Source organism: Solanum lycopersicum, chromosome 2 (genome assembly GCF_036512215.1).
Source record: "Solanum lycopersicum chromosome 2, SLM_r2.1".
Taxonomy (NCBI): Eukaryota; Viridiplantae; Streptophyta; class Magnoliopsida; order Solanales; family Solanaceae; genus Solanum; species Solanum lycopersicum.
Genome location: NC_090801.1, coordinates 41,427,933 through 41,441,658, shown reverse-complemented (window position 1 = coordinate 41,441,658; position 13,726 = coordinate 41,427,933). Strand labels below are relative to the sequence as shown.

General features: G+C 29.7%; 1 protein-coding gene and 1 pseudogene across 1 annotated transcript; one reads left to right on the top strand and one right to left on the bottom strand.

Moving 5' to 3' along the window:
* Window positions 1-561: 561 nt before the first annotated feature.
* LOC138342289 (uncharacterized) lies at window positions 562-1,434 on the bottom strand (annotated as a pseudogene).
* A 9,952-nt stretch (window positions 1,435-11,386) lies between these two features.
* On the top strand, window positions 11,387-12,797 carry LOC112940975 (uncharacterized). The gene is made up of 5 exons (XM_069294214.1): window positions 11,387-11,558; window positions 11,645-11,707; window positions 11,787-11,831; window positions 11,912-12,257; window positions 12,428-12,797. Exons 1-5 carry the CDS (start codon window positions 11,387-11,389, stop codon window positions 12,594-12,596), a joined length of 795 nt encoding a protein of 264 aa, XP_069150315.1. The 3' UTR covers window positions 12,597-12,797.
* The last annotated feature ends 929 nt before the right edge of the window (window positions 12,798-13,726 follow it).

Here is a 13,726-nt window from a genome sequence, read left to right as displayed (position 1 = left end):
TATAATTTAATTAACAGTAACTCGCTATAAATTATCTTTGTAAAAGTAAGATCTACACAATTACTGCTGATACACTATAAACATTGTACACACTATACCTGATACTATATTTACACAATTGTTACACAAACTGATACAAAAAAATTTACTAAACATGTCGTAGTCTTTTAGTAAATCACAACGTCTGATACTATATTATCATCAGATACACAATATCCATAGAATTATTAAGTATATGATACACATTTTATTATCAAAATTGAATTTGTGTATTTTAACAATTGATATAAAATAACTTATTTAATATATTTAGTATCGAATATCATTCTGTATCTGACAACAAAATATTTGTTATCAGATACATAATATATTTAGTGTTTTATGTAAGTGAGACTAAACAAGTTATCAATATCATTATACTTGATATAATACAATCAAAATCGATATATTTAGTATAACTATAAATTTTGTATCTTGTAACATTCATGTGAAGTTATAATCACATCAAATGAAAAAGTTCAAATCTTATTAGAAAATTAAAAATATCCAGAAATATTATTACACATTAAGCATAAAACAGAAAAAAAGAATCATCAAGAATCTTTTGGAAAGAAGGTACATGTTCTTTTGTTGTGACCTTCTTGTCCACAACGTCCACAATAATTAGTTTTTGTTATTACCTTTTCATTTGGATTTTTCTTTCTCTTTTTTCTTGGTCTACCAGACATTTCTGTATCTAGGTGGCATGACGAGTTCTTCCAAAACACAGTCCGGAGCTGTCCAATCACTTTTGTTGGGCATTTGTTCCATTGGTACTGCATAAGTATTTGTTAATGCATCATGTTTATAATAATCAGAGCAGTAGGGGTGTAAATCTGTTATATTTTTCCTCTTCAAAACGGCTATTGCATGTGGACAAGGTATCTCGTCATGTTTAAATCTACCACATAAACAAGTTTTACTCCCAAGACAAACAATGTATCTTATCACACCTTCATACAATTTTTATAAATTAGAGATAATTAACACGTTTTTTTAATTTTTGTTAAACAACAATATAATAAAGATAATACAAATATGTACCTTCATATTCACACTTTTTGACGCGTTTAAAATCGATATTTCTTCAAATCTTCTCCCCAATGTTTCCTTTGTATAGGAAGCTATTTCTCTATTTTTGCAATTCCAAGAATAAAATAGAATTCTAACTCCTTTTAAAAATTCTATAATAGGTAATTGTTGTGCATCAACAACACAACTATTGATACATTCAGCTATATTTGAAGTCATCATTCTTCCCCGGTTCACTGTTGCATGAAACCTAGACCACCTTTCATACCCAACATCTTGAAGATACTTTTTTACACTTTCATCTATTTTATCCAATTTAGCCATCAATTTTTCAAAATCCTCTTTTCTATAAGTCTTTGCCATTGAGTAAAACATATCACTTAGAATGGTCCTACTTCTCCTAAATTTTGAACAGAGGTGCCATAATGAAGAACAGTTGGATAAACAATACTTACACCTTTCTTTATGCTTTCATTTATGTCAGATACAACACACATATTTCCTTCTCACCAAATGCATTCTTAAACTGTTGAAAAAAATATGTCCATGAACAATCATTTTCCGTGTCAACAATTCCGTACGCCAAAGGCAATATGCAACCTTAACATAGAAACACAAAACAATAAAGAATAACGTCTTACTTTTAAGTTAATAAATAAATAAATTCATAAACAGCATGTCATACATACTCCGTCGAGTGTACTGGCATATACAAATGTCCCTCGATAAGCTCCACTAAGATGTGAAGCATCAACAATAATAATTGTCCTACAGAACTCAAATTCTCTCATCATTGGTCTTAATGATATGAAAAGATATATAAATTCGTTGTATTCAGACTTGTGCATCTTTATATATGCATTTGGATACACAATTTCCAACATATATATGTATCTTGACATATTTCTATATCCATCAGTAGGTTTACCCCTTTTTCAATGCACGCTCATTAGCCCGCCATGCTTGCTGATAAGAAATCTCAACGCCATACATATCCCTAATATCCTCTATTATATCGTTCGGAGTATGTTTCCTTTTATGATTCTCCAACTTTAGAGTTGTCACACCACCAACGAATCTGACAGTAGCTTGTACCTTACTTAATACATTATTCCTCAATAGACATGTATGTTCACTATTAAAGTATCTCACTATGAATGTGTTTGAATTCTTTCTAATAGAGCCATTCAATTTCCAACAACAATCATCTGAATAACAAACTAATACATAGCTGCAATTACATAACTTATATTTTTTATTTGATTAGGTTGACTGTACTAATACATAAATTAAAATAAAAGTACATTACGATACATTATTTTAATTACAAGATAGAACTGATACTTTCACATTATGATACTTTATTTTGTAAAGTAATCACAAATTTACTCTTAAAATTTTTCATATCTTTATTAATTTATACATTCATAACCAAAGAAACATCAAAACGAACAAGATACATTCTACACATGACTACATGTAACAGATAATATTAGTGTATAAGGGTAAACATATTACAAACAAAATATATATTATTAGGAAAATTATCATATAATTGTATAACATACCTTTTGTTATCACATCTTTTAATTTTAAAATTGAAGCCATTCTTTATTTTGTAATTTTTCATTACAGCCTTTAGAGTCGTCTTATCCTTGTACATTTGCTTCTCTTCCACAACAGAAATATTGGTATCTGATATATAATTTTGAAAAAATTACCTATATACACATCTTTATTTACCATATTTTTTATCATCCCTACCATTTAAAAATATTACAAAAAACTCTTCTTTTCCCCATTACTCCAAATCGCCAAGATACATTACTTCAACCTTACAAACCAACGTTTCTCTTCTCTTAATTTCACTCCTTTAACATCTCCTTATTTCACTCCCACAATCTAATTAGTTACACCCTTCATCCCAATTTGAATTTCAAGTTATTTTTTTTCTCTCCAGCTAATCAATATCAAATCATTGAATATGTAGTTTTCATCTTTATTCTACTGTTCTTTGATTTCGTAAATTTTTCGACGATCCTAAATGGGTTGAAAATAGATCTAAGGTTTTCATCAACAATTGACAATAGTAAATCATTGTTGTTCTTTGATTTTGTCAATTTTTCAACGATCCTAAATGGGTTGAAATCAGATCTAAGATTTTCATAAGCAACTGGCAATAGTAAATCATTGTTGTTCTTGATATTCTAAAGCACGAGCGTTTTCATCATCCATTAGCAATAGTGAATCAATATTGTTCTTCATCTTCTAAAGTGCAGGTTGATAAAAATTCAGAAAAGGGGATCGAAAATTGGCTCCTGCAATTTCTTGACCTTTACAGAAGGTTGGTTTTCCATCTTCTTTTATTAATTTTTAAACTTGTTTATGTTAGTTAATAAAAAAGGTATATTAATGATAAAATCCATGTTTCATATAGTAATTTATCAATATTTAAGTTTATTTAATTGATACAATAAATCTTTATTTTATTCATCATTTGAGTAGTTGTTGTGATTATATGAAATTATCAAATATTGTAATATGCTTAGTTGGTTGTCAGTCACAAGATGTCATGTCATTAATACAAAAATAACGTTCAATGGTGTACCAGTCAAAACTTGTATTATTCAACGTGTATAGAATGCATTAGTATCATGTTAAATGATGTATCAGATAAAATTTGTACTAGTCAATGTTTAAGATACATTATATATAGTTTTAGTAATTATCAGATAGAAAAAATTGACTAACTGATAAGCATAAACAAGTGATGAGGTATGTAAATATTAGTGTGATTTTGTTTGAATTATAATGTATCTTCTTTACTTTTATAATGTATCTTCTGCATTTTGAAGGGAATGCATATTCTTTAATCCATCCACTGATTTCTGATCAGATTGCCTTCGTACACGATATGCAACCCAATTATGAAAGTTTGATACTGAAAAGATCAAGGCAGAATATGTTAGTGAAAATGAAGATCCACAAACGCTTAAGAGTCAATTCACAACACCATCTCAAGAGGATATGATTAATGTTGACTATAGATTATCTATAACTTGTTGGACACCTTTTTAGAGTGTTATGGTTGTTAAGATACATTTACTCTAATTTTAGAGTGTTCCTTTCTACTGTTTTGAAATATTTTTTTCTACTCAATTTTTAGAGTGTTTCTCTAAAAATTTTTTGTTTATTTTGACTTTAACTTTCAATATATTTAGTTGTTATTTACAGTTTGAATTGTCTTATATAATCTGATACAAAAATGTCATAAAATTAAGTACCAGATTAATTCACGCATACATACAAAATTCTTTTTTTCAGTAATTGTAGCTAGTTGTTGATACATTTGACACCTAACAATGCAATGTACTTGATAATTTGATTGTTTGTTTATTCATTTAATTTATAACTTAGTTGTAGTTAGTTGTTGATTCATTCATGTAATTTATAACTTAGTTGTAGTTAGTTGTTGATTCATTCATGTATTTTGATGGATAACTTAATTCTTATTTATTGTGATACATTTATAAATACACTTTATCTAAGCTTATTACACCTTTTTTCCACAACCTTGTTGTATTAGATACATTATTATCAACTACAAATTAAAATGATACATTATATAAAAAAATGTATCTGAAACATATTAAGTGGTACCATTTTTACAAACATAATGGTATATGAGTATATTAATATTCCATATAAAGTCCAAATTATATATTGGACTGTAATAAGTAGAACATTGTATCATATTTTAAAATAGTTAAACATAATACCTAACTTATATACCTTAAATGAAAATACATTTCTTTATAACTATTTATCAAACAGTTAAGATACTTCGTAGTCTAAATTATGTATTATATACATAAATTTAATGATTACAACTCGATTTTAATTTTATTTTAATAATTTTTGAATAGTTCTTATGAATGTATTAAGTATAAAGTTCATATTGTTGAATGAGTTGTTATATTCATAATTTTGTATCATATGCAATATACTTTTTCATAAACAATTTATTAAGACTAAACATTTTTATACAATTCACATTCAGATATAGAAAAATGACTATATCATAATTCATAGATACAAAATTACAATACAAGTCCGTCGTTTATTACTTATGTATCATGAGGTACATTAGTAGTAACCACTGAATAAACAATCTTAGAATTTTATGTATCAAAAAATTAAATTTAATTATGATACATTGCCATATGATAACACTAATTTTCTCTTAGTGTATCATGCATCTGAATCAACAACTAATTGAAGCTTGAACAATTGAAAAAACACAAAAATAAATCGAAACTCATTTATCGTGGGTGGATTAGGTCGAAAGATTAGGAGATGACACAGTGCATAAAACAAAGGCATTATAGAAGTAATGTATCCCATTAGTAATAACACTAACAAAGTCTAATTTAAGAATCAAAATAAATGAGTTACATTGTAAATCTGCATCTTTTAATAGTGAAGATTTTGTTACAACAGATCCAACCTTTTCTTCTTTTTTGAGCAATATTTTTTAATAGTTGACTTCAAATTCGAGTATGTATCCTTTTTTGTTGACTTTTTTCATCTCAAATTCTTCATGATTAATAGATCGTTTCATTGATTAGATCTATTTTCATGAAACTTATCAGAATCAAATATATAATGTAATATACTAAAAAAATGAGTCATATATATCAAATAAGATTAGATAGAAAAAAAATTTAAATAAAAGACAACTTAAGAACTGGGAAGGAAAAAATTGAGGAAGAAATTGATCTAGCTTATCCACAATGGAGGATTTGAAATTCACCAAAAAAATTATTTGTCCAATCAATTTCGCGATATATTGGATCCATATTTCTCAACGTTTTCTTATACTCGACGATCTCGGATTGACGATTCGAGATCGTTTGTTCAATTATCTACAATGACGGATTTGACCAGATTCAAGATTTTGAATTCATGGAGAAGATAAAAATTATATTTTGAATGTTGTAAAGTTGCTACATATTTGGAATGGACTGATATCAATTAATTTTGCGTGATTTGTGGGAAAAGAAAATCAGTTTTGCGTGATTAATGGGAAAGAAAATCAATTTTACATTAATATTCCATATTAAGCGCAACAAATAAGTTTATAATGTATCATATATAATGTATCAGTATGACATATATGTATCCGAATGACTGAAATTTTAAGGGATTTTTGTAAAATAGAAAAGAGTAGGGATAGAATGTATGTTAGAATTTTACACTACTAGAGGTAAGTTAAACTATCTTCGTTTCTAGTATGTAATATGTATCACCAATTTTTTATTCAACAATGCTTAGAGCCTTTGCGTCATTTTTTCCACCCTCAACACACACGATTGCACTTGTTGTTGTATCAAAATTTAGTATCTCTTCAACACATTTATTTGATGTATCAATGCATAGAGGATACATTTCGAATGTCACCTCATGTTTCTTAATTTCTATGTACAATTTCAACCGCATATCAGTCCGGATACACAATGGAGAGGAATCAACTTCAATAACATATCTAATCTCGATATTTTTTTTTTGATTCATCAATACCCAACCCAGCCGCAATTGCTGAAATAAGATTCATAAACGAAATATTTTTCCCAACCACTATTCCAGCACTTTTATATCGCGCATATATATCATCACTTTCCCATGTTTCAGAATGTCTTAACAAGATAGAAATATTTATTTTTTGATTCTTCACAAATTGTGTTTCAGAATTTTTTAAACAAGCTTTGCGTGATTTTTTCGAAGAACAATGTGAAGGTTTCATAATTTGAAATTCACTAATACCCTAAATCAGTTAGAAGTTTATGCAGATTGAACGCTAAATTTGTTAAACGTCCGCATGAAATGTGACATAAATGTAATTCCATTTTTTACGCTGTAATTGATAACAACAAATTAAATATTAAAATATTTATCCGCTCTAATTTAAGTATCGTTCTGCAATATTAAGTATCCAGATTAATATAAAAAGGAATTTTTGGTAAATAGTGAAAGAGTAGAGATAGAAAGTAATTTATCCCTTAAACTATGTGACTATGTGATTTGCCTAATTTTTACAAATTTAAAGTTGCTAAAATGATTTTTAGCCTATTTAAATCCAAAGACTACTGGTACTTATTTTTATTGTGCCTATTTTTCACCACTGGGACCTGCTGAAAATTATTTAAGGCTTTGGGCCTATAATGCCTTCAAAAATCAGCATATATGTTTTATGTATACTGCTGTATACAAGACAAATTTTTTGGCCCACTCTGTATATTTTCATGTATTTTCCATGTATACAGCCTCATCTTGTCTTTCAACAACTTGCATTCTACCTCAATCCTGTATTTTTGTATTCCGAAATGTATATCAATGTATACTACAATGTATATCAGTACACTACTGTATACAACTCCTTTTTGGACTTCCCAAGAAATTTTCAGCTTCGTTTCTTCGTACAAAAATGAGACTGACAAAACGGACTTCAACTCAAAGAAACGCAAGGAATGAGTCCCAAGTAAACTCGAATTGGTTTCAAGCGATGAACAACCACGAGTATTGAAAAGATTATTCATTCAAATTAAAACACCAAAACAAACTTCGATAGTATCTTAGCTAAAGTAGAAGAAATAAACGGTGTTGCACTCCACGTAATAGAAGAAACCCATTCACACTAAAGGCCACATACTCATCTTTAGAAAAAAAAGCCCAAAAATCGAGGAGAAAACTAACAAGGAATAAGGCAGGGAGCAATTGAAAATGGAAAGAAACCAGGGTGAAAATGAGCACGAAACAATTGAATCCCAAGTTTAGCCGAATACTGGCCTACAAACATAAATAGCATAACATACAACCTCCATATAAACTTGTTTTATATATCTTTTTAAAAAAAAGACAACAACACTAACAGTAGAGAAAAAAAAAACAAAAGATCTTTTGAAACTACATGTCCAAGCAAACAAACGAGAAGGAAAATAACCAAGCAACTCAAAGAAGAAGTAGAGAAATCACAACATTAGATAAAAAAATGACAAAATCTTGAATCCATCTTAAGATCAAATCATTCAAGAACACGATGCCTAGCACATTAAACTACCTATTTCAGCAACAAATAACAATGGCATGATAACACAGTAATCAGGCATATCAAAAAAGAAGAAGATAAAGAGAATATTATGAAAGAAACATCGCATCAAAATACAAGAATAGACGGAAAGAATGGTATGAAAGATGAGATGTTACCTTTTTTCAGGCAGCAAACGGGACATATACAAGCTTAGAATAACCGCGACTTTACCACCAACTTTGGAATATGAGTCCGAGAACTCCGACGAGCAAAACAGTGCAAACAAGAACAAACGCTAAGTTGGAATCTGGACTCCCAATCTCTACGGTTTCAAAAAATTATCTAAAATACTTATAATATATAACAATATAGCTGAAAATTTGTGGTCTCTAAAACTAGATTAATCTATTTTAAGCTGTATGCAACGGAGGGCAACAAACAGATTTGAATTTGAAATTCGAAATCTCCATGAGATAAGGGTGACAACGGATTCATCTACCAATTGAAATGGAGATACGTCGGATTTTGGGTAAAGAAAGAACGAGCGCCTGGACTATTCCGGTACGTAGAGGATAAGGGAGAGAGGGAGACAGACGCATGTCGGGTTGCTTTTGGGCTGGCTCGTATAGGTCTCGTGTCTTGGTCGCGATTTTCCAGGTTTCTTCGCATTGAACTGTTGGTGGAGAAGAAGAACGTGTAGGCTCTGAGTCTGGTCAGATCGAGTTTTCGTTTTTCCCTTCGATAAAAAAAAAATTAAATTACATAAACAAAGACCTTTTATTTTATAATTACCAATTTTAAGTACACTTTTTATTTATTACCATTTTTGTCAACTTTTAGCTATATTAACTTAAAACAATTTAAAACCCATTTATTCCTTTTTTATACAAATTTTAAACAAAGTAAAACATATTATCGTTCATATCCTTTCTCGCTCTTTTTTTTTTCTTTCTCCTTCTCCTCGTCAAAAATTAGGGTTTCTGTTTGTTTTTTTTCTCCATTTTTCTGTACGAATCTTAATGGAAGAAGGTCTTAGAAAAAGTCCGCGTCTAGTGACGGCTTCGAATCCAAAAGTTTATCGAAGAAATCGAAAGAAGCTTCAAGTTTCGTCTTCTAATTCTATGGATGAAATTCCAAGTTTTAGTTTGGGTATATCACAAATTTCGGGAGAGAAGAACAATGAGGAGAAGAACAATGAGGAAGAAAACAAGAAGCAAAAGAAAGGTAAAAAACGAGTTAAAGAGGTTAAAACAATGAAGAAATCAAAAAAAATATGTGTTACTTTGGCATCTACATCGAAGAAAATCGTTGACAGTGATGATGATTTTGAGGATTTACCTCCTCAATTTCAGTCAAAAAGTTTGAAAAATAAAGATGGATTGGAGAAGAAAAGGCCGGTGAATGATGGAAAAACACGAAATCGTTTACCCAAAAGTGTCATTCTACCAGAGAGTAGATATCCGGTATGTGCTAGTACTTCTTAGTTATTTGTTGTTTAGCAATGGGTTGTATGTTGATTGCTGCTTGTTTTTTAGATGTAATATGTGAAATTATCTTTAATTCAACTTTCATTCAACTTTAATTCATTTTTAATTCAACTTTAGTTGAACTTTAATTCAACTTTAATTCAACTTTATTTCAACTTTAATTCATTTTTTATTCATCTTTAGTATGTAGTAACACATTTTTAATTCATGTTTAATGCATATGCAGGATCGTAAATTCTGGAAACATCCTGATGTTGTGTATATTTCGAGTAGGTGGTCATGTTACACTAATCATAGTGTCATTGAACAAATCAAACTATCTTTATCTGATAAACAACTTGAGATGTTTAGGAATACATGTTTTGGGTACTTTCTTGACCTTCCAAAATCAAGCACACAACTACAACTTATTCATTGTCTTATAAATAGAGAGTTAAAACACACACCGGATGATGTGTTTGCTATTGAAATAAATAACAAAAAGTTATTTTTTGGTCTTAGAGAATTTGGGATAGTTACAGGCTTAAATTGTGTTGGTGATGGCACATCTATCAATGTTCCCAATTCTAGATGTAGTTTGATGAGTAGTTATTTTTCGGAAAAAATCACAGTTCCAAAGAGTCATCTACGTGCACTGTTTTTAGCTAAAAAATTCATAGATGATGACTCGGCTGTTTCATTGGCTGTTCTATACATCATTAATAATTTTTTATTTTCATATGAGGACAACGAATACCAAATTAGCAATAGAGATTTTTACCTTGTGGAAAGTGGAAAATTCAATTCATATCCGTGGGGTTTAGATGTCTACAAAAAGTTGTCTGATTCTATGAGGCATGAGCTTAAGTCAACACATAAGTACTATAGAATTGGTGGCTTGCCTCTTGCTCTTCAAATTTGGATATTTGAGTGTTGTTCAAAGGTTGATGAAGATATAGCTATTCGTGTTGCTGATTCTATTCCAAGAATCTTGAATTGGAAGACAATTGCAGAAAGTCCATGGTTAAAATATATTGAGAAATGTCTCTTCATGCCTACAAAAAACAAGGTATTTGTACAAAGTTAATACATTTTATTACATTGTTTATTTGAACTCAAGTTACTATATCTAATGTTATTTTGTGTATTTGGTTTTTCAGTTTGAGAACATAGTGGCCAGTGAAGATGAAGTATCCAAATTCAGGCTTCCTGAAACTCGTGATTACCATGCTGAAATTTTGAAATTGGAGCCTAAAGAATCAAATCATGGTCTAGACATTTTGACCAATGAAGTCATAGAATTGAGAAAAGAGCTTGTAAAAGTATACACAAACTAAACTTTAGGCTTTTTATTTTAAAACTGTTATTTTTTTAATATTTTCGTTATGATTTAATATCTATTAGGTGAATGAAAATAACAAAGCGCTTGAAGAGAAGATTGATTTAGGATTCAATCAAATCAAAGAATTTGTGGTGAACTCAAACAAACAATTATTGGAGGATATTTCTTTGCTGTTTGCTAAGAGTGGTGGTAGCAACTCTGTTATTCGAGAAGTTAAGGAACCATCTAAGAAGCATGCTGGCGAGACATTTTCAGGTGGATTAGATTTTAATGGAGGTTCGTTTATATTTTCAGTAAATTTCTGTTATATTCATAATATAATTTTAATATATAGTTTAGTATTTTCTTCCAGTTAATCTATAAATGACACGAATTCGATATTTCATTTTTCAGTTAACTTTGATATGTTTTTTTTATAATATGTTAATTACATATACAGCATTTTCTCCCCGTGTTAATGCATCTGTAAATGAATCGAGAGGGAACGATGCTCATGTTATGGGATCAAATCAAAATGAAGAATCTCAAGTGCTTAAAGCTACAGTTAGATTTGCTGATGTTGAAAATCTTGAAAGAGTATCAAGTAAAATAGGTAATGAAGGATTTTATACAAATATATTACATATTTCATATATTTTAATTCAATTCTGTTTTTTTAAATGTTCTTGTTATGTATAGATGAAGATGTTGCAGGAATTGCTATTGAAAAAGTTCTGTCAGAGGTTGTTGCTGATATAAATGGTATTCATTTTCTTAACTTCAACTAAACTTCTTTCGATTTATTTTGATAACATTATTAAAATATTTATTTTGCTTACAGTCCAAGAGGCTGCTGATGTGAATACAGTTGGGGCGAAACCTGATGGTAATGTAGTAAAAAAAACCAACATAAATAAGTGTTGCATCTGTTGATTGTAAATTAATCAATATATCTATTATATGCAGATGCAACAGAGGATTGTCAAAAACCTTTGCATACTTTAGATGACTTTATTTTACTTGATAAAGATCTTTCTCAGATCAATAGGACTGAAGAATCTTATCTAAAAAAAAGAGCCCAAGTTGATCAAAACAAAAAGAAAGTGTCACCGAAGAAACGTGGCAGAAAGAAAAATCCAGGAAAGTTAATAACATCTCCCTTCACACAACATTTTGAATCTGGAGGAACTTTATGTGTTACACGTCAGGTTTTTGAGACAAAACATCCTTTTTTATATGCAAGCGGAGGAGATGATGAATCTGATTTGATCGATTCATTCACTAAGTGGCTTTATATGGGTACAAAAAAGAGGTAATTTATTTTGATGTTTTTGGGATAATTTTCCTAATTCATAATATATACAAGCTTAATTCAACTTGTGGAACGCTCTGTACCTCTTTTTTAGTTTCGTATTTGCCTCTTTTTTAGTTGTTCCTGTCTCGGTTTTGAGTATTTTTTTTATTTTTGTTCTGTTTTGATAGGGGAAAGAAACCTTATACAGATGCTCTTAATGTTATCAATCCAACATTTGAATTGGGTGTCTATACGGTAGATGAAAGACTCTGGTTTTTCAAATTGGCACATTCTGGACAACAATGGTGTGATGAGGTTTGTTATATAAATTTTAGTTGGACGTTAATATTTCTTTGATTCGTTTTGTTTCTTAATCTTGAGTTTGCCTTTGTCTCAACTAAAATTCTTTCTGTTTAGTTGTGTAGATAGATTGTATTTTTCATCTATTGAAGCTCTTTAGTTGTGTGACATTGTAATTCTATAGCTTGCAAGTCATTTTTCTTTCTGTTCTTGTTCCCTTTGTCTCTGTCTTTCAAGAGGGACAAAAGCTCAGGATATTGCGAAAAGAATGAAACTTGTAATCATGTTCTTGTCATTTTAGCTTCAATTCTTTTCTTTTGAGGTTCATTATATCATTAAGAATCCACATATATGCATATACATGAGCTAGAATATTATATAAAATATGTCAGCTTCAGTAAGTTACTGTTGTCTCTAAGTTTTTTTCTGGTAGAAATTGAACATCTTCATAAGTTCTATCACTGTTGTGTTTCACCAATATGTGATGAATGAGCCACACTTGGGGCGAAAACAGAGTTTTCCCTTAACTTTGAGTTGAAATTTATGCACTGTTCTGTCACTATTCTGTTTCATAAGTTTTTTTTTTTTTGCAGCATATTGATGTCATTTTCAATTACCTAAGAAAGAAAGGAAAATATGAAACCAACAGTAATGTTCGTTTTACGACGACTGATTGTGTTTTCAAGACAAAGATTACCAATTCTTTCTTTAAACTTTGTGATGCTCATGAGGATAAGAAAAATTTTAAAGTTTAAGATTCTGATGATATTGCCCGGTATATCAGTGGACGTCGTTTGTTGGCAAGTACCTCGTGGGATAAAGTGGATTTTGTTCTTATTCCACTAAACATTAAAGAGAATCGTCATTGGATTTTTGTGGTGTTTGATATTGGGCAAAGGTCATTGGAGGTGTATGATTCATTTCCGGCTAGGGGTGGGGTGAATTTAGAGGTAAAAAATATTGTTGAGATGCTTTCGGTTGTTTTACCATATTATCTAAGTGTGGTTAAGTTCTATGATAAGCGTCCTGAATTGAAGTCAACACCAAAATACAGTGAGATAAATGAGTTCGAGAAAATTGAGTTTCATTTCATAACTAAAGATGTTCCCAGACAAAATGAGGATTCACTGTAAGTATTATCAAATATGTGTTTTTTTTAATTATTAAATTAATTTTTTGATAATAAT